The sequence below is a fragment of the Sphaeramia orbicularis genome, chromosome 12 (assembly GCF_902148855.1).
Source record: "Sphaeramia orbicularis chromosome 12, fSphaOr1.1, whole genome shotgun sequence".
Classification (NCBI taxonomy): Eukaryota; Metazoa; Chordata; class Actinopteri; order Kurtiformes; family Apogonidae; genus Sphaeramia; species Sphaeramia orbicularis.
This window is the reverse complement of record NC_043968.1, coordinates 6809368-6830607: the sequence shown is the minus strand read 5'-3', so window position 1 is coordinate 6830607 and position 21240 is coordinate 6809368. Positions and strand designations below refer to the sequence as shown.

The 21240-nt window shown below is 34.5% G+C and overlaps 1 protein-coding gene across 1 annotated transcript; it reads right to left on the bottom strand.

Annotated features, from left to right (window-relative positions):
- Positions 1–3331: 3331 nt before the first annotated feature.
- Positions 3332–20091, bottom strand: slc31a2 (solute carrier family 31 member 2). Its single transcript, XM_030148455.1, has 4 exons — positions 19848–20091; positions 9099–9165; positions 7869–8100; positions 3332–3996 (listed from the first exon to the last, which is right to left on the bottom strand). Exons 1-4 carry the CDS (start codon positions 19854–19856, stop codon positions 3831–3833), a joined length of 474 nt encoding a protein of 157 aa, XP_030004315.1. The 5' UTR covers positions 19857–20091; the 3' UTR covers positions 3332–3830.
- Between the last annotated feature and the right edge of the window lie 1149 nt (positions 20092–21240).

Below are 21240 nucleotides of genomic sequence, written 5' to 3'. Positions count from 1 at the left end.
TTTGTTGAAACCAGATTTTCCCGATCTATTGTCTATACATCAGTTCTTCTATCTCACTGTAAAGTTCCTCTTTAGGTGATGATGTCTGATTTTAAGTGTGATGACATATTTGGATTAGAAATAAGAAAAATACACTTGGTAAGAGTTAGATTTTCGCAGTATTTAGGGAGAAGTTACAGGTATGTTAGAGATTTTACCAGTGAAACCAGTGCTGGAACCCAAGTTTTTTAAACTAGGATTATACCCTGAAGAAACTGACATAAATCACTGAGAAAATCCTCATAAATCTGGTAATTTTACAAGCAAAGAGAGTGATCGCTCTGTCAGCGAAAGAAATGGACAAAACGGAGCAGAGCAAATGTCTTTATGTTTACCACTGAAAAAAAATCACATACACTGGAAAAGACAAACAAGACACTTTTGAAAAAGTGTGGGGCCGTTTCATTAATTATAATAAGAATAAAGATTGGACTTCTGTGTTGTGGGTATGTGGGAGACCATAATCAGTCATATACTGTATTCTGACAATAATACTCCTCATCTGGAAGGACATTTATGGATTCAAGCATTATTTCAAATGAGCCTTTTTGTTTGTTTGTTTGATTGCTTATGTTTTTATTTTGTGTATATATAACCTGTAAAAATTTCAATAAATATATTATTGAAGAAAAAAAACAAACTCAAAACATAAAGTAGTGTCATCACTTCTGTCAGAGATCACATTATTTTGTATAATATATGGACTTTAGTGTCAGAATGTTTCTGTGATTAAAACAGTCATCTGGAAAAGTCTGCGCTGCACAACTGGAAAGTTACAAAAACAAAGAATAAATGAACAGTTTCTGATTTCTTCTCTTTTCCCTGGAGGCAAACGCTCTTGTTTCATATTCATTAATCACTGAGTCAGTTTACATGACCATAAAAATCCAATAACTCTTAGTAATCATTAATAATCAGATCTGATGCGTTTACATGCACTTTAGAAATGCGATAATCGTAAACCCTGGTTTAGACGCTCCAGTCCGTTATCGGATTTCTATCGGAGTTCGTACGTACATAGTGATGATAGAGTCAAATTTTCTGTTGCTGTCTTCCGACTACCATTTTCTACCATTTTAATTGTGTTTCCACATGTGCAGATGTAAAAAGAACTAAATAAATAAATAAAGAACCTGTAAACATCCTGCAAGATATCGTAGTGAAGAAATCCAAGAGTGTTCATGTGCTTTTTCATTATCAGATTATCCTGTTTACATAGTCACTTGAATAATCTGATAACTCCAGAAATCGGATATTGATCGCAGTTTTGGTGAGGCATGTAAACAGGGTCACTCACATGTGATGCGTTTACATGCACTTAAGAAACGCGATAATTGAAAACCCTGGTTTAGATGTTCCAGTCCACTGGTAGACGGTCGAATCAAACTTCCTGTTATTGTTTTGCACTCATGTTAGACTTCATTTTCTATGATTTTAATTGTTTTTACACATGCATTAATGTAAAAGAAGTAAATAAATCAGATTAATCTGTATTAGGGATGTAAATAATTAATTGACTAACAATTAATTGTCGATAAGAATTTACTTGATTAAATTATTAATTGTGGGTTAATTGCCCTTGTCCACCTGCCCATACCTGTCTGAAGGCTGTCGGTTTGTCCGTGCTGTGACACCACGGCTGGGATAGGCGGTCATGGAACCAGGATCATGGTGTTGATGAGTTAGAATGTCTGTATGGACACGGAGCCAAACCCAGACCGAGCGTCTGTTTGTGGGAGTGGTGCACATGGAAGTAAATCTGTGTTATCAGATTTTGAATCATAAAAGACGGTGAATTTGTAGCACTGAATTTGTTTTGCACTGAAATTAAGTATCTGGATTGTTTGTCTCTGAATTCAACTTTGTTCATAAATTGGGAATTAAAAAAATTCAGATGCAATAAATTCAGGTTAAAAATTCAGGTGCAAAAAAATTCAGATGCTTAATTTCAGTGCAAAAAAAAAAAAAAAAAAAAAAAAAAAAAAAAAAAATCAGTGCTAGAAATTCAATGGCTTTTATAATTCAAAATCTGATGACACAGATTTGATTCCACAGGTACACCCCTGAATAAAAACACACACAAATGTGGGGTCAGTATTGGTATTGCAGCGTTTTCCTGGAGGTTGGTCTAGTCCACGGTCAGTGAGACAGCAGTTAAAACATCCTCCAGGTTCCTGATCCGGTCTACAGGTATGTCAAGCATTTGTGAAGCTTCAGGAGGAAAAGATAAATGAGTGAAAAGTTTCACTTTCACTTCTGCGGGGGCATGGACTGCACCGCCCCGTACCCCCATAGTATTAGAAGTAACACTCACACATCCCCTGGCCAAACTGCGGGCGTACGGCCGACTAAAGGCTGTTTTATGCTTACCGCGTCAGCGAGCTCTGCGCGGTCAATTGACGTCATTTTCGCAGCCACGCCCCTTTGCGCGGCTCATCTTAAGCAGAAACTTTCCACTTCGTGCACCTCAGAAAATTTGTAAGAGACGTGCGGACAACATGGCCGACATTCAGGAGCTCCTGGTGGTAGAAGTACAGAAGTACAGGCACTGGGATGAGTGGGACCACCAGGACCACCGCCACAGCCGAGTGGGAACAATTCATGGAGGGAAACTGCAGCGATAGTCGCAAAGAGGAGGAATGGGCAAAAAAAACTGGAGAAACATTCAGGACAGATATGTGAAGGCAAAACAGACCGCCAATGTTTGGTTTGTTATGGCAATTTCTTCTTCTCTGGTTTCTGTGTTAGACGTGCGTTTGTGGCACACTGCCCCCTGCAGTTTGGGAATAGACGCTGCGTGGAGCCGCCCGCAGTATAAAAGCACCACGCATACTCTCGTGACGACTCCCCGTGTCTATTTTCCACACGTCACGCTCGTGCGGTGAGCATAAACCAGCCTTAACCCCACCCCACCCCCCCGGCGTAACGAACGCGCGTGCACCCCCTCATTCCACACCAACAGATGAATTCCACAGGAAGCACTGACTGTATCCACTGGTTCAATAAATCAATATTTAAGGAATATGACATGTTTTTATCATGAAGTATAGAAACAATATTTAGCTTTTATTCTTATAGACCATGTTGAAAAAGAAATTCAGGTTCTCAGAAAAATTGCCACTCATCAATTAATCGTTAATTGATCGATAAGGTCAACCAACTAATGATTAATGAATTAATGGATAATTTGCATCCCTAACACGTAAACATGCAGGAAGACATCGGAGTATTGGGGAGAAATCCAGGTGTGTTAATCTGATTTCTCAAAATCAGATTACTGCTGTTATCTGATCAAACATGTCAGATTATCCTGTTCATTTGATCACTTGAATAATCTGTTGACTCCACAAATCAGATAATGATCGCAGTATTATCGTGCATGTAAACAGACTCACTCTGAGGTTTAATGATATGACAGAGTAACAGACCACGCCCTCAGATCAGAAGAACATGTTAGTTCTGGAGTAAGTGTGCGATGGCAGTAAAAGGACTGAGGACTGATTATTAAGAACTCATCAGAAGGAGTTCAGGTGTGAAATTATCTTCCATTAATCATTTTATGCGATAAAACCAAGTGGAGTATCAAACAGAGTCTTTGTCTTTTCACGCTGCTTCCTCAGTGTTCGACTTTTCTAAAACAAGAACAGAAACGTGTCGATCAGAGTCTTGTTTCCAGAGCGACCCATCCCTTAACAGAGAACAGAGGCAGTCAGATGAATCCAGGGACGGACGGAGGGTCAACCCGTCCTGAGTAGGGGTCAGTCTGTGACGTGTCCGTCCGGCCGTGGTGGTCAGGTCTTACCCAGGAGGGGGAAGGATATGAAATACCCCAGGACTGAGCCGCCCACCACCCCCAAGAAGATCCACAGGTTGTAGGACATGACGCACAGCATCAGCATGTATCCCAGCGTCACCTGCAGCATGTGGAGGAGCGTCTGGACCCCGTGAAGGACCCAGCTGAACACAAACACAACAAGCACTGGTTAGAGCTGAGCGTTTCACATCAGCACCGACATACGACGACTTCAACAGAATCAGGTTTTAGATCAGGGAAGTCAAAGGCAAGGTTGTTATCGTTAACGAAAACTAACGAAATGACAAAAACTAGAATTGTAGTAACATTTTCCTTAACTGAAATAAATAACTATAATTAATATGCTTTAAGATCATTGGAGTCAGACTTAGAGACTTGTCTTCCCTCTGGGAGCTTCAGGTGGACAGTCCATCATCAGGGACCCTCACCATGTGTTGCGTCAGAAGTTTCTGAACCAAGGTTCTAATAGTTTTGGATTTTTCATTCTAGTTTAGTTTCGTTTAGTTTGGACTTTTTTGCCCCTAATTCAGTTAGTTTTAATTCATTTTTAGAGCAGGTTTGCTAGTTCTTATTAGTTTTTGTTATTTTCAAAATACTTAGTTTTAGTATTAATTTCTTTTTTTTTTTTTTTAATATCTTTTCTCTTCTTCTCTGTTGTCGTATTCAAATAAATCCCAGACAGGACTCTGCTGCTTTAGTCTCCATGTTTCCAGGTAGAGTGGGGACCAGAAGACGACTGGAAACCACAGTGAACACAAGTGACGGAGCAAAAAGTGTCGTATGATGACAGCACAGAAAACTGCTTGAGGGAAATGAATCAATTTCATATCAATCAGACACTGACAAAGACGAAAACGAAGGGAATTTTATCCATAATTTTTATCCGTTTGTTAGTTTTGTAAACACACAATACAGTTTCAGTTAGTTATCTTTTTTTTCCTATTCCTTTTAATTATATTTTTTATTTATTTCAGTTAATGAAAATGTTTTTTCAATTCTAGTTTTCGTCATTTTGTTACTTTTCGTTAATGATAATAACCTTGCTCTGAACGTTGTCCCAGTGGGTGATTTAATATGAATGTTGCTGTGCGTTTAGTGGTTTCATAGTAACGGATAAAAAAAGGCAAAATCAATGTTGAGAGAAATTAAGTCAAAAACATCTCTGAGGCATTTTAGAAGCAAAGATAAATATTTAAACCAAACTAACCAATGCAATGATATTTATTCCATAATATAAAACTATATTCTGACATTAGTCATTATTGTTTTGTATCCCAGACCCCTGTTAGAAAACACACACCTGAATTCAATGTGTCCACATACTTTTGTCCATATTACATATTTTTAAAGCCCCAGACCTGTTTTATGATTCAAAAAGTCTTATTTGTCACTACATGTTTCCTTTAATGGAGCATACAGCGGTGGTTGGTTATTGTGGTTGTTTGTTACTTTCCTGTTTGAGTTGATCACATATTTTGGCTGATCTGAACGTGTTTCGGTGGTTTTTGAACGTTTTTTGGCCTGGAAACCACCTGTCATTTACGCTAACACCCTCCTTTAACATCACAGTGGCCTCATTGTCCTGACAGGTGACTTTTAAAGCTTATTAAAGGGAGTGTTCAATCATTATGATAACAAAAAAACAAAACAAATGCAAGTGAGTGTGACTTATCACATCAGAAGGCTTGGTTTCTTTATCATACTAAACCCGACTCCAAATATTGACACAGTTTTACTGTAAATGCTGTGAAAACCAAAATGGGTGTGGTTTCTTCCAAAGTGGTGACAGCTCTATTTATAGTTTCATAGTGTTTTGTTTTTTGTTTTTTTTTTTAAATCTCAAATCCTCATGAACAGGACATCTTACAGCTGTAGACATGATGTGTCCCAATATTTTTGTCCATATAGTTTATAAACATCAATATTTCCTTAAAAGTTTAATGGTAGATTTTTCTTCCTCAGTGAGATGTGAACAAAGTAGATGGTTAGATGTGGTAGAAAAGTATTATTTACAGTCAGAACATGAAAAATATTTTAGAATTTAGAGATAGAACATTTAGAATCAGTCATGGATAAAAAAAAAAATATTGAGAGAAATGAAGTAAAAATTATCTCTGAGGCATTTTGGAAGCAAAGATAACAATTTAAACTAAACTAACCAATGCAATGATATTTATCCCAATATAAAACTATATTCTGACGTTTGTCAAGGAAATATGGATGTTTTATCTCAAATCCTCATGAACAGGACATCTTACAGCTGTAGACATGATGTGTCCCAATATTTATGTCCATATAGTTTATAAACATCAATATTTCCTGAAAAGTTTAATGGGAGATTTTTCTTCTTAAGTGAGACGTGAACAAAGTAGATGGTTAGTTGTGGTAGAAAACTATTATTATTATCTACAGTCAGAGCACAAAAAATATTTTAGAAATGTAGAATAAAAATATGGAATAAAATATGAATAAAAACACAAAAAACAAAATCAATGTTGAGATAAATTTAGTAAAAACCATCTCTGAGGCATTTTGGAATCTAAGTTAACAATTTAAACCAAACTAACCAATGCAATGATATTTATCCCATAATATAAAACTATATTCTGACATTAGTCATTATTGTTTTGTATCCCAGACCCCTGTTAGAAAACAAACACCTGAATTCAATGTGTCCACATACTTTTGTCCATATAGTGTACATGGGAGATTTTGGCCTAATGTGTTAAGACAGTGTTTTTCAACCTTGGGGTCAGGACCCCATGTGGGGTCGCCTGGAATTCAAATGGGGTCACCTGAAGTTTCTAGTAATTGATTAAAACAAACAAACAAAAACTTACTAATAAAAATCTATGGTGAGTTCACAGAGACAATCCCAATTCATAAAAGACACGACAAACGCTGAAGCTGAAGCTGCAGCACTGTGGTTCTGTTTATCTGTCAAATGTTCATTGTGGTCAGTTTCAGATGCTGCAGCTCTTTCATAATTCATAGTTTCAGTTCTTGTTTGTTCAGTATTAATTGTCCTCCTTGTAAATCACAGCTGGACTGACTGGACAGATCCTGACCAAGGAAAATAAAATTCTCCCTTTGTGCAGTAATCTACACCTGGATTTACTGCCTCTGTCCACAATAATATACATTATATAGACTAAATGTCCTCTAAAATTAACGTTTATTTGCAACATAGTATAGCAAACTATTACATGATCAAAAACAAATTAATTTTGGCAAAAAAAAAAAAATCTCTGTTTTGAATGTCTGGAGTCACCAGAAATTTGCGATGTTAAAATGGGGTCAGAAGTAAAAAAGGTTGAAAACCACTGTGTTAAGACAAACACTGTCTCCATCATCATCCAAACACCAAATGATTAGAGCTGCAACTGATTAATCAACTCCAAGTGTTCCAAAAAAAAAATCATTCAACCACAATTCTCCTGAATCAGAGCTTTGTTTCCTTCATTTCTCTGCTGTTAAACATTGGTTCCACTGTTGTGTTTCACACGGACACTTATTGTGACGCACAAAGAAGCTTCAATTCAGGAAAAACTGCAATAGAATATTTCCCTTCAATCAATTCGAGTCGATTAATCGAATCGTGAATTTTTGCATTCGCTTCAAGCATCTAATCGATTAATCGGTTGCAGCTCTACAAATGATAAAAGCAGATCCACATATGAATCAGTGAGGAGCAGAAGCTGCTCTGAGGACATGCAGTGGAATAACAGCCGACTAAAAAAACCTCGGTATTTGCTTTTATTTCCTCTGTCACCGTGGTGCTGTTTTTGTTTTATTTATCCACCTGAGACCCAGGACAGTGGGAGGTTCTGCTTTTTTGCATGAAAAAATGGAATTTGAGTGAAAACATGGCATAACAATTTTTTCAGATACATTTTGAATTATTCTTTTAATGTATGTCCTCTAAAGCGGACAGATTTTTGTGTTTTTTTACTGTTGTACAACCCATATGTGGGTCTGAGGAGGTGAATGAACTGAAGTCTAATGGGATCCTGACCTGTGCCCGGTGCTCACGGTGGGAATGATTGGTTCTATGGGGGTGAGCGAGGATTCGGAGGTGCTGTTGTCCAGAGTGGCGGTGCTGGTGCTGTGGCAGGGAGGGGGAGGGGCGGCGAACGGGGACCGAGGCGGGGCCAGTGTAACGCGTTGACTCAACCACACCCTCCAGACTTTGAGCACCTCGTAGAAGACAGTCAGCAGCAAAACCACGAACACAGACAGGACCATCCCTGAAGACAAAGACAACACACACAACCACGGCTGTAAGAAAATATCAGATCGGCAATATATCGCAATATTTCATTTCACAATACTGTATCGATATTAAAAAGTACCGTATCGATATGTTTAGGTATTTATTCAAATGCAGATATTGTGGAGGCTCATTTTTGCTGTTTGTTTCTTTTTTGTTTATATTTTATTTATTATTATTTAACACTCTTTTATTAAATAATGTTAGTTCATTAATACTGTTCTGATGTTAGTTCTGAACTAATAGAATATGAACATTTGAACAGGATCTGAAACTGGAATGTCTGTAATAAACAAACAAACAGACAAACCCTGATGAAAACATAACCTCCTTGGTGGAGGTAATAAATATTAGGAACTATCGCTGGAAGTGGAAAAGGAATTCAACCAGCAGTTTCCAGTTTTTTTCAGTATCGCTCACATTTTTCAGAAGAATGTCTCAAACAAAAACTTCTATTCTCCATAACGTAGATCTGTGTGTTTTATAATGGGTAAAATGAAAACAAAAACCAAACTACCTTTTGGGGATAGTAGAGCAAGTTAACCTTACTCTTTTTTTTTTTTAAATGTCTTGTCATGACATAAATCAGCTCTCAGTAAAGCTGGGTAGGCGGTACATTTGTATCTAACATCACACAAGCTGTCAACATCGGCAGCCACGACTGATTTCCCCACAGTTTAGCTTCTGAAACCCATTTGCTGCAGTGTAATGTTACCTAAGGCCCTGTTTACACCAAACATGAACATGCATTTGGGCTGATTTGGACACAAACGCAGTCCCGTCACATGGAAGTGAAATGTGTCTGCAGTGTAAACTTGTAATCAGATCTCAGACGTAAATCAACACCGGGCACGAGGGTTTTATCCAAGCTTCTTTTAAACAAGCAGCAAAGAGAAACAGCAGCTCATCTGTTTGAACCAGATGAGCTGGTTCTCTGGAATTACTCCACCAGGTCTTAGATGTCTTGGCTCTCACCTGCAGGTCCGTGAACATCCCAGAAATCAAACAGCAGAGTCACGCTGCTCGACGCCTCGAAGGTCATCTGAGGAACAAGAGACAGAATCAACATTAGAACCTGCAGACTGTGGTCTCCACTAACTGCAGAGGCCAGACCAGTTTAAAGGCACCATGGGACTTCTGATGAGGGCTGTTAGAAAATATCAGTTCTGCAGTAGGTTATTCAGTTATTCACATTTTGTTATTACTGTGGAATTTTTGCACTTCGCAAATGCATCCAACGGGCCGGATTGGAACCTTTGGCGGGACGCATTTGGTCCCTGGGCCACATGTTTGAGACCCCTGGTATAGAGTATAACACTGGTCAACAACAAACTTATTGTTGAAGTTTTTTGAGCTGATTTAGGATAATTTTGGTGTGCTGAATCCAAAAATCACATTAATTTTGCTCAATCAGGTCAACTTTCTGAACTCTGCTACATATTGGCTTTTTAATATTTTTGCTTACGTTTATGGGCATTTTCACATCATATGATACAAAATTCTTTCATATTTCTTGCAATAAACAAGTTCTGAAGATTTTACTTTTGCCAATTTATGATGAATGTTTTTTTTAATATTACAGGTGAATGAAATGGCTTCGACTAGAAGATCTTGCAAAAATAAGCCTGACGTATTCTGCTACATCTGCGGTGAATACACCATTGTACCGAACAGGAATCCTGTTAGAAAAGGATTTTTTTTTCACTTAAAACCTATTTTGGGTGAGAACTATATAAAAAATCAACTGATAAAGTCACAAAAATGTCATCAATTTTGTGAGAAGATCAAATTTTTCAAAATCAAATGAGCAAAAAAACCTGACCTGATTGAGAAAAACAGATGTCATTTTTGGATTTAGCGGTGCAAAATGGTCCGAATTCAGTTGAAAAAACCTAGACAACTTGCAAAAAACATTTTTTTTGTAACCCAGTGTAATAAATACAAAAGAAAAGCCTCATAAAATAACCGATAGCAGGTAATAAAGTATTGACGTAGCAGTTCCATGTCTCTGTGAAATAACATTCAATTATACGATGAGCCAAGACTTCTCCACATTCACGTCTCTGTCCTCACTTGTATAAATGTCATGTGTCTGCGCAATTTTCCTAAAGCCCGTCCTCAAAACCTCTTCTGTTCAACATTTCATTTCTAGATACAAGAGGAATTTAATTTTGTCTGAGCAGAACAAATATCCATTCAGTCGACCATTACAGGACGTATTGTTGCACAAAAGCGTACTGTGTTCAGTTGTGCTGCTGTGGATGGGACTGACAGAGGAATGCAGTGTCCCACAGTGGATGTGGATGTGTCGCTCAGTCCTCGCCACGACCCCCCCCCCCACCTGCTGGTTCACCACCTGTGCATGACTGTCGCTGCCGAAGGTCTAAGCAGGAGTGTCAAACATACGGCCCGTGGACCAAAAGCGGCCGGCCAAAGGGTCTAATCCGGCCCATGGGATGAATTTACAAAGTGCAAAAATTACACTGACGATATTAGTGTCAGGTCAAGGGAACAAGCACATCTATGAGAAAAACTAAGTTTCTGTTATTCTATTCGTACACTCATTTGTTCGCTTTTTACTGTGATGTAGGGATGTAACAATTACCAGTATAACGATAAGCCGCGGTAAAATTGCAGACAGTTAGTATTACCGTTTAAATTCTAATTATCATGATAGCTGCACTTTTAGGGGAAAAAACCCTATGCAAAGATCTGGTTTTATGTCAAATATTTGAGTATAGTTCAAATTTATTACAATTTTCATTTTCTATACCTAATATTTGGAACCAATATTCACTTTTAAAGTCTTTGAAAAGGTTAGTTAAGCATCTGTGTGTTATTTATGTAATAAATTATATACATTTTTCAAATCGGATTTGATATTTTTTGTGTGTTTTCTGTCCTTTTATATTTTTATAGTAGGTTAAAGTGAAAAAATAATAGACAGATGATATAAATGAAGTTATGCTGAAAAAAAAGATCCCAAACATGGGTATAGTAAACATTTGTTTCTGTAGTATATAAAAGTAAAATCAAAAGGACTGAAAAATGGCCAAACTAGGCTCAGACAAATGTAATGGAGTAAGAAGTATAATATTAAAAGTATAAAGCAGTAGAAGTACTCTGGTTCAAGTCCAGGTTCAGTCCTTCTAGTAGAGCCTGATCCTTTATCTGTGACATTTAATGTGGAAAAAAAAACAGCTGGTGTGAAGTGTCCTTGAAGTCCAAACCATATCTGTAAAAACTACAAATACTCTAACAGGGTGTAAACTGGGAGAGGAAAAGTCTGGAAAATAGTGGAGGACAGAACGGGATAATTCGAGTTTTATATAGACTTAAGTTCATAGATCTACATACTGTTAATGTTGTTCATATACACACACACACATACAAATATATATATATATATATATGTATACACACACACACACATATATATAGTTAATATTGTCCATATTTTTCATATATACACTGTCACGTTTTGTTAATACTCTAAATATTGTGTCTATTAATGTTTGTTTATTTCTTTTTAATTCTACTTAGCTCTTTCTTATCTTACATTTACATTTTAAACATACATTAACAATACATTTCATATTCTATTTTCTCATCTTATTTTTAGTTTTTGTAATTTTATATTCACCGTATTCTTGTTTTTTTAAGTATTGGTGTTTTTTTTTTCCTAATTTAATAGTACACACAATGACAAAGGCTATTCTATTCTATTCTATTCTATAACTCACTTTTTATTAGTTTTTAATTTCTTTTCACACATTAAACATTTTACAGTGATACAACAGACTGAAATTAAAGGTAAACAGATAAATAAAAATAAGAAAATCCAATGTTAAAAATAAATAAATATATATATATGATAAAAAAAAATTCAAAAACAATATAGTGTTGATGTTGTCATACAGGACCTGCTGTTTGTTACATTAATCTTTCCAGGTGAGATCAGGCCTAGGCCAGGACAATAAGACATTCAAACATTTACAATACTACACTGTGGTGTCACAATACAAATCCCTAAAGTTATCACAGGAATAACCCAGACTGCAGTCAGATCTACTCAAAGTTATCTATTCTGAATTTCATTCAAAAAAGGGGCCCCGTATATATAGATTTTTTTTTTTTTTTTCATTTCTCCTGTTTGTCCCTATACAGTCATCATGAGTTGTTTCTTATTATTTCACTAAACTTCCAATAAAATTTAAAGGAAAAAGATGACATTGTTTATTACAGCTCGGGTTTCAATTGTTTTTATTACCAACGCTCTGTTCATGAATAGGGCTGTGTGTCGGCAAGAATCTGGTGATATGATACAAATCACAATACTAGGATCACGATACAATATATCACGATATATCATGGTACTGTTAAAAAGGCAATTTTTTGTTTGTTTCTTTTTTTTTTTTTTAAAGATTATTTCCTGGAAGAATTGAATTACACCAGATATGTGTACAAATACTAAACACATTTTTATTCAATCAGAACAGGATCTAATGTTATATCACAACATTTTTCTAATTGTCCTAGTTTCCAAAGGAACTCCCATCTGCCTCTCAGACAGTAAAAAGTGCTTTTAGGATGCTTCAAATAACCATTATTTAATAAAACAGTGTTAAATGATAATAAATAAGATATAAACAATAAAGAAAAACAAAAAACTAAAATGAACCTCCACAATATTTGCATTTGAATAAATACCTAAAAATATTGATACAGTACTTTTAATATCAATACAGTATTGTGAGATGAAATATCGTGATATATTGCAAAACCGATATTTTCTTACAGCCTTATTCATGAATCAGTAAAAGTTTAAGTAAACGTTAAATAAACTGGGCTATGAATAGACGGAGCGTTAGAAGATGATGAAGTGGAGATAAGCAGGAGCTGCAGAAATAATCCCCAGGTTGAAAACACTGCACTTGAAGTCAAATATAGCAGCTTGAGTCAACACCAGTCCCAGGAGGTGATGATTGTCTGCGTATGGTTCCAGCCGTCTGGAAACCACACACTTGTTTACGGAGTGAATCAGAAGGAAAAGTGGCAGCAGAACACCAGCTCATTCTGATTAAGAAACGCAAGACCATTTTAGTCACAAACATTACATTCTAAGCAGGTGTGAAATATATCTCGGAAACTATTTAAGGTTATCAGTGTCATGTTATGAAAAGGTGTTGCAACATTCTTTTTTTCCCAGAAGACTGAGAAACATTTTTAGGTCAAAATGTCCAACAGTCTCTGCTTTGGTATGAATCAGCTGATTGTTGTAAATGTTATGTTTAGGTTTTTGGACTGTTACCTGGAGGAAACAACATCTTATTAAGTTGTTTAGTTCCATAAATAAAGATTATTTACATTAAATGCACAATCATTACTGAAAATACCATAAAAATATTGCCAATAATGTTTAAAATGACATTTTAACTGATGCCAATGCTACTTTCTTTCTTTTTGTTGTTTTTGTTGTTATTTATCCCCTTAAGAAAGACATCTTCTTTATAAATATGAAAAAGTTCTTGTTTAACATCTTTCACTTCATCATACAATGTAAAAAAAATCTGTAATTTCACAGAATTTTCACTGTTTATTTTACAGATTTTCCCTGTATTTTTAAGATACAGGAAAATATCAATGAAATTACAAAACTAGACTGTGATTTTACATGTCAAATGGAAAATAACATGAAAAACTGTAACTGTGAATAACCATAAAATTTCCATTTTTAATTTTTTTTTTCCTTTTTTCACAGAAAAATACAGTTAAAATACATTTACAAATGTATCATAATTTCACAAATATTTCTTTTCTCTTTATGAGATTAAACTGTTAATTTAAAGTTTAATACTGTAAAAAAAAATAAATAATAATAAAACAAGATCAATTTACTGACAATTAACCATTAAAGAAGTATTTGTTCTGTCAGTTGAACCAGACTTGTTTGTTAATTGACAAATGTCTTGTGTAATTACAGGAGGTTTCACAACAAAAATGTTGAATAAATGTATTTTTGTGAATGTATAACATGTATAAGCACTGATAAACTGTCCAAATACAGTTTTTATCAGTGGATTGGACAACTGAGTCTCATTGAAAATTATTTATATAGTTATTTATAGGTAATTTGATTGTTTTAATACATGTAAATATTCTTTATTAAACATTAAAAAGTCGAAAAATATGCAAAATCTCATGTAAAGTTAGGGCAAAAAACTGTATTTCAATTATGGAAAATTAGCGTATTTTTATGAGATGGTTATTTTCCGTTATTTAACAGTATTTTTTCGGCACCCCACTGCCGGAATAATTTACGTTTTTTTGTGTTTTTTTTGTTTTTTGTTTTTTTTTTTTACAGTGTATTAACTTTGAATCAACACAGACTCAAACATACACATTGAAAAAGCTTCAGCTTAACACAACAGATGAATATCTGACACTGCAGCCTGTGAAATCTTATTTCTAATCGACGTCTTATTTTCTGCTAACGATACTTCGGTGCATCCCTAAAAAATATGTATTTCCACTGCTCATTACAGTGGGAATACAGATATGAGTTCATATTAATCCAGAAATGAAAACCGGTTGGGTTTCATATCAAATACTGACATGTTGCACAACCTGAAAGTAAAACATGTCTGAGGATGTCAAAAGGGATGAGAAAATAATAAAACATGTCCAGATACGCAGAAGAAGATGATGTACTATCAAACAGAGACATTACAAACTGTTCCTTGAAAATGAACTGAACCTGATAAAAGGAGGCTGAATAAATATCACAGAGAGATAGAAAAGCATGACGTCAGCAAAGAATAAACCCTTCCTTATAAATTAAAAGCACAAATATTAATATAGACCAGCCATTGAAATAAAGGCATAATATACAGAAGAGGATTGGGGCCACTGGGGTAAAAAATGAACATCAAAGGTCTAATATATATTTTTAAAATTATTATTCTGAGATGCTGAGATTCTGTTTGCTCCTGGAGGATTCTGTTGGGTTTCTGTAAATTGGCTTAAAGTCTGGTTTTTGACCAACTCTATATATAAAGTGTCATGAGATAACTTTTTTGTTGCAATCTGGCGCTATATAAATAAAATTTGATTGACTGAGTGATTTAATTGGTTTTCCCCTGTAAGTTGCTTTGGAAAAAAAGTGTCTGCCAAATGTATAAACATAAAGTCAGAATTCTGACTTTTTTCTCAGAATTCTCAATTTTTTTCTCAGAATTCTGAAAGGGAGAGTGTCACTTTTGCTTCATGGCACAGGTGTCAAACATGCGGCCCGGGGGCCAAATCCGGCCCACCAAAGGGTTTAGTCCGGCCCTTCAGATGAATGTGTGAAATGCAAAAATCACACTAAGATATTAACAATCCTTTCAGTTCAGGTTCCACATTCAGAACATTATGGTCTAAAGTGGGTCGGATCACTAAAATACTATGGTAATAACCTAGAAATACTCACAACTCCAAATTTTTCTCTTTGTAAATGTAAACATTTTCATGTATTTACACTAAAACAAAGCATAATTTCACCAAAACTGTGAATAACCTGAACAAATATGAACAACCTGAAATGTCTTAAGAGAAGTGCAATTTTAACAATATTATGTCTGTAAATAATAAACTGAAGCATAATATTGTTAAAATTGCACTTATTTATTCAGTTTGTTCATGTTATTTACATGGTTTTGAAGGATAGTTTATAGATGTAAACATTTTCATAATGTAATTTTACTTTTTTCACACTAACACATAGAGGAAAGTTTGGAGTTGACATCATTTCTATATTATTCTGTTATTATTTTACTGGTTGGACCCACTGCAGATCAAATTTAACTGAATGTGGAACTGAACTAACATCAGTTTGACAGCCCTGCTCTATGGCATACAGGAGGAGTACAGCAGGCTGACATAATGACAGATGTAGGTGACTTTTTATGCATCCGAGCGGTTCCAGAAGAAGCCGTTTCACTAATAAATGAGCAAAAGGAACGGAAACAGATATCAGCGGCTTTTTCTACAAATTTTCATACTCACTTTGGCTACTTTTTGCTCATCTGAGAAAAAAGTCAGAATTTTGACTTTTTTCTCAGAATAATAATAATAATAATAATAATAATAATAATAATAATAATAATAATAATAATAATAATAATAATAAAATAGCCTATATATTGGATCTTAATTTTTTTTTTCCAGTGGCCCTAATCCTCTTCTGTAACAATATCACTTACTTTGATTTTTTTTTTTTTTAACACATCTGGAGTAATATAATATAGTATTCATTGTGCATATAAATTAAACAAACACTTTCCCATAAAAAAGTGTCAGTTATCCATCAGTCAAACTGTGGCTTTAAATAATTATTTATCCAGATTCAGTTGTTTTGAATGCAGCCTCAAATACTTTCCAGATGTAACACAACTGTATCAGTACAACACAGAATCAAGGTTTGTTTGCAAGAATGTGAAAACTAGTGAAGATTTTTCTGTTGAAGGAACAGAAATTAAATACCTTTCTTCATTTGACTAAATTAACAACTATTTGCATGAGGGTTTTTTTTTTTTAATTTAGATTACATTTACTGTTCAGGGACACACTTATATAAACATTTGGAGAAAGGTTTTAGCTTTTTGTAAGATCCCCTGGACTAAATTCTGTTTTGTTTTGTTTTTTTTAAATCCATGATATAAACTGGAGGCGGGTTGGTTTGGAATAAGCTTCAGGAGAATGTAGGGCAGGAAAAGTGCACACAGTGTGACAGAAGTGGGTTAGAAGTAGAGCTGGGTAATACAGTAGCACACAGGTGTTAAACATGCAGACCGGGGGCCACATCCAGCCCGCCAAAGGGTCCAATCTGGCCCATGGGATGAATTTGTGAAATGCAAAAATTAAACTGAAGATATTAACGATCAAGGATGTTTAAATCATTTTAGGTCAATTCAATCTAAAAATGATCAGACCAGTAAAATACTATCATAATAACCGATAAATAATGAAAACTGCACATTTTTCTCTCTGTTTTAGTGTAAAAACAAAGTTACATTACACAGGAACATTTACATTTATAGACTAGCCTTTCATAAAAAAAAAAAGTGAATATCTGAAATGTCTTAATAAAAGTATGTGGAATTTTAATAATATTCTGCCTGTTTCTAAATGTTTTGTGTATTTGTAGATCCACTGTGATCCCTAAGTTGTGATTCACATGTATAAATGATAAACTAAGGCGTAATATTGTTAACATTGCACTTATTTTTGTTAGGAATTTTCAGGTTATTCATACACTACAAACAAAAAGTTAAGGATATTTTTAATTTTTTGGGCTGTTTTTTTCCCTTGGGATTTTTGCACAGTGCTTTTTACTTCTTTGTGTGTGAAATGAATTGAAACACATTTTTAAAAATGACCATATTTTATTTACAAATGGCAAAAATGACCAAAAAAATTACAAAAAAAAGAGAAAAGAAATATCCTTAACTTTTTTGTTTGTAGTGTATTTGTTCATGTTATGTTTGAGTACAGTTCGTAAATGTCAACATTTTCATTACAGAATTGTACTTTTTTCACTCAGAAGTTCTCATCCTATTATTTATATTATTTTACTGGTTCGGCCCACTTTAGATCATATTAGGCTGAATATAGAACTGAAGTAAAATGAGTTTGCCAGCCCTGCAGTAGCACATGAAGGTATAATAATAATAGACAGTTGCACAATGAAAACAAGGGAAAAAGTCTGTGCAAAAATGTGCCACATCTGAAAACATGTGCACAGTCACAAGCTCAGTGAGTCATAGAGTGGACTGTGACTGAACTGAAGCTCATTTAGGTGTCATTTGTCAGTAAAAATCCGATCTTTGGACTCGTTAAAACCACCTGTTTTACACACACAGAGGAAGTGGACAGCTTTAAATGTGAAATCAGTGAGAGCAGCAGCTGCACTAAAGCACAGTTCCAAACTCTACTCACAGACATCATGGTGGGATGAATTTGTGAAATGCAAAAATTACACTGAAGAAATTAAAAATCAAGGATGTTAGAATCATTTTAGGTCAATTCAATCTAAAGCGGGTCAGAACCAGTAAAATACTATCAGAATAACCTATAAATAATGAAAACTACAATTTTTTCTCTGTGTTGTAGTGTAAAAAAAAGTAAAATTACACAAAAAATGTTTACATTTACAGACTAGCCTTTTACAGAAAAATGTGAATAAGCTGAAATTTCTTCAGAGAAGTCTGTGGAATTTTACCAATATTCTGCCTGTTATTAAATGTTTTGTGTATTTGTAGATCCACTGTGATCTGTAAGATGTGATGCATACGTATAAATGGTAAACTGAGGTGTAATATTGTTAAAATTGCACCGATTTTTCTTAAGATTCTCAGGTTCATATTTGTTCATGTTATGTTCAAGTATGGTTCGTAGATGTAAACATTTTCATTACGGAATTTGAGTTTTTTTCTTTTTTTTTTTCTTTTGTTTTGATTGGAAAAGGAGCAAGATATGTCAGCATTAACATTTATACATATGATATCTATTAGAGTCCTTTTTGTATTTCTTATTTTATACATACAACAGTGTCAAACAAAAAAAAAAAAAAAAAAAGAAAAAACATATGAACTGAGTGCTTACGGTTTTGGTATTTATCACTTTAAAAACATATTCATATTTGTTCATGTTACGTTCAAGTACAGCTTGTAGACGTAAACATTTTCATGAGAGAATTTGACTTATTTCCACTCAAAAACAGAGAAAAAAAACTTTGGAGTTGACATTATTTCTCAGTTCTTATCCTATTATTTATATTATTTTACTGGTTCGGCCCACTTTAGATCATATTAGGCTGAATGTAGAACTAAATTAAAATGAGTGGTATAATAACACTGGTCAACAACAAACTTATTGTTTCAGTTTTTTGAGCTGATTTAGGATAATTTTGGTGTGCTAAATCCAAAAATCACATTCATTTTGCTCAATCAGGTCAACTTTCTGAACTATGCTACATATTGGCTTTTGAACATTTTTGCTTACATTTATGGGCATTTTCACATCATATGATACAAAATTCTTTCCTATTTCTTGCAATAAACGAGTTCTGAAGATTTGACTTTTGCCAATTTATGATGAATGTTTTTTTTAATATTACAGGTGAATGAAATGGCTTCGACTAGAAGCTCTTGCAAAAATAAGCCTGACGTATTCTGCTACATCTGCGGTGGTTACACCATTGTACCGAACAGGAATCAAGTCACAAGTTTCCTAAAGTGTGCTTACCAATCTTATTTTGGTATTAATTATTATATTTTGTGAGAAGATCAAATTTTTCAAAATCAAATTAGCAGAAAAATAGATGTCATTTTTGGATTTAGCGGTGCAAAATGGTCCGAATTCAGTTGAAAAAACCTAGACAACTTGCAAAAACCATTTTATTGGAACCCAGTGTAATAACAGACAGTTGCACAATGAAAACAAGGGAAAAAGTCTGTGCAAAAATGTGCCAAATCTGAAAACATGTGCACAGTCACAAGCTCAGTGACTCCTAGAGTGGACTGTGACTGAACTGAAGCTCATTTAGGTTTCATTTGTCAGTAAAAATCAGATGTTTGGACTCGTTCGAACCACCTGTTTTCCACACTCGGTGGAAGTGGACAGCTTTAAATGTGAACTCAGTGAGAGCAGCTGCACTAAAGCACAGTTCCAAACTCTACTCACAGACATCATGGTGGACAGGCGGTGCTCGGTTTGTTTTTGTCGGTTATCCTTCACTCCGTTTCCCCATCTCAGAACACTCTCCGCCGGCTTTCTGCTGTCGTTCAGCCGCTGTTAGTTCAACTAAAGAGCCATTTGTGGACAGAAGTGGAGCAGTGCGGCGGAATGAAGCTAACGCACCCTGTGACTTTAGCTAACCACACACCAAGGGGCTGATGGGAAATGGAGTTTTTGTTTTGTTTTTTTGTCCGAGACGAGTAAAAACAAAGCAAACGAAAGGGTTAAACCTGAATTAAAAACAGTCGCAGGTTCTATTTCAGCCGTTAGAAGCCAATATGGTTACGTCAACATCCGAGTATGGAGGTTAAAATGGACTAATATTTAGCTAAAGTCAGGAGAGAATGTTGCAGGATTGTTAGGACAATGCGCATGCGTGAATCGGCTATGAACGCTGTAAAATTTAAACTGCAAAAATAAAACAAACATGTTAAACTGTGAACAGAAACCCAACTTTGTGGTCTTAAAATCCTACTTAAAATCCTATTTGGACGCTCTTAACTTTTGCACAAACTCTAAAGCTGTGAAAACTAAAGCCTTATGTAACGAAGTTAAGTTGTAATTTTATTTTTATTTTATTTTATTTATATATTTTTATTTATTTATGTATTTTTACTTTTATACATTTATTTAATTTACTTACCTATCTGTGTATTTATATTTAATTTCTTACTGCCTCACCTCGAGCATTATGTTTTCCATGTTATGTTTATTACTTTTACTTATTATTATTATTATTATTATTATTAGTAGTAGTAGTAGTAGTAGTAGTAGTAGTATATTATGCTTTGTACTTTTAAATCTATGCATTATTTTCTTAAACTTATATGTTCAAATGCTTTTCTCTTTTGACATCTTGATGTTTGTTTAAAATTTTGTACTGGATACTCAAATGTTGTTGATAAAGTTGTTTTAAAATAAGTTATGTTCATTACTGTTAACTGCTGTGTATCTGTTTTGTATATGGCATTATGTAAATAAACTTATGAAAAAAGGTTAAATTGTGTAAATGTAAATATTTTGACATTCTAAATCTTACTGAAAGATTATAGGCTTACTTAACATGTGACGTAAACTATGAAATACAGCTGGAATACCTATTTTTGTTTTGTTTTTAATATTATAATAATAGATAATTTATGAAGATACACATATTTCAAGGTAAATCTATTGTTGTTTATTTGGTTGCATATGTGGACATCATGTAGCAAATATGCAAAAAGGTCAATAGGCTATTTCATTTTTTTATGACCTCAAAAAAAAAAAGGACAGCACATACTATATTTACAAAAACATTGTGGATAAATGACAAATCAATATTTCTTTTAAGTTTAATGGC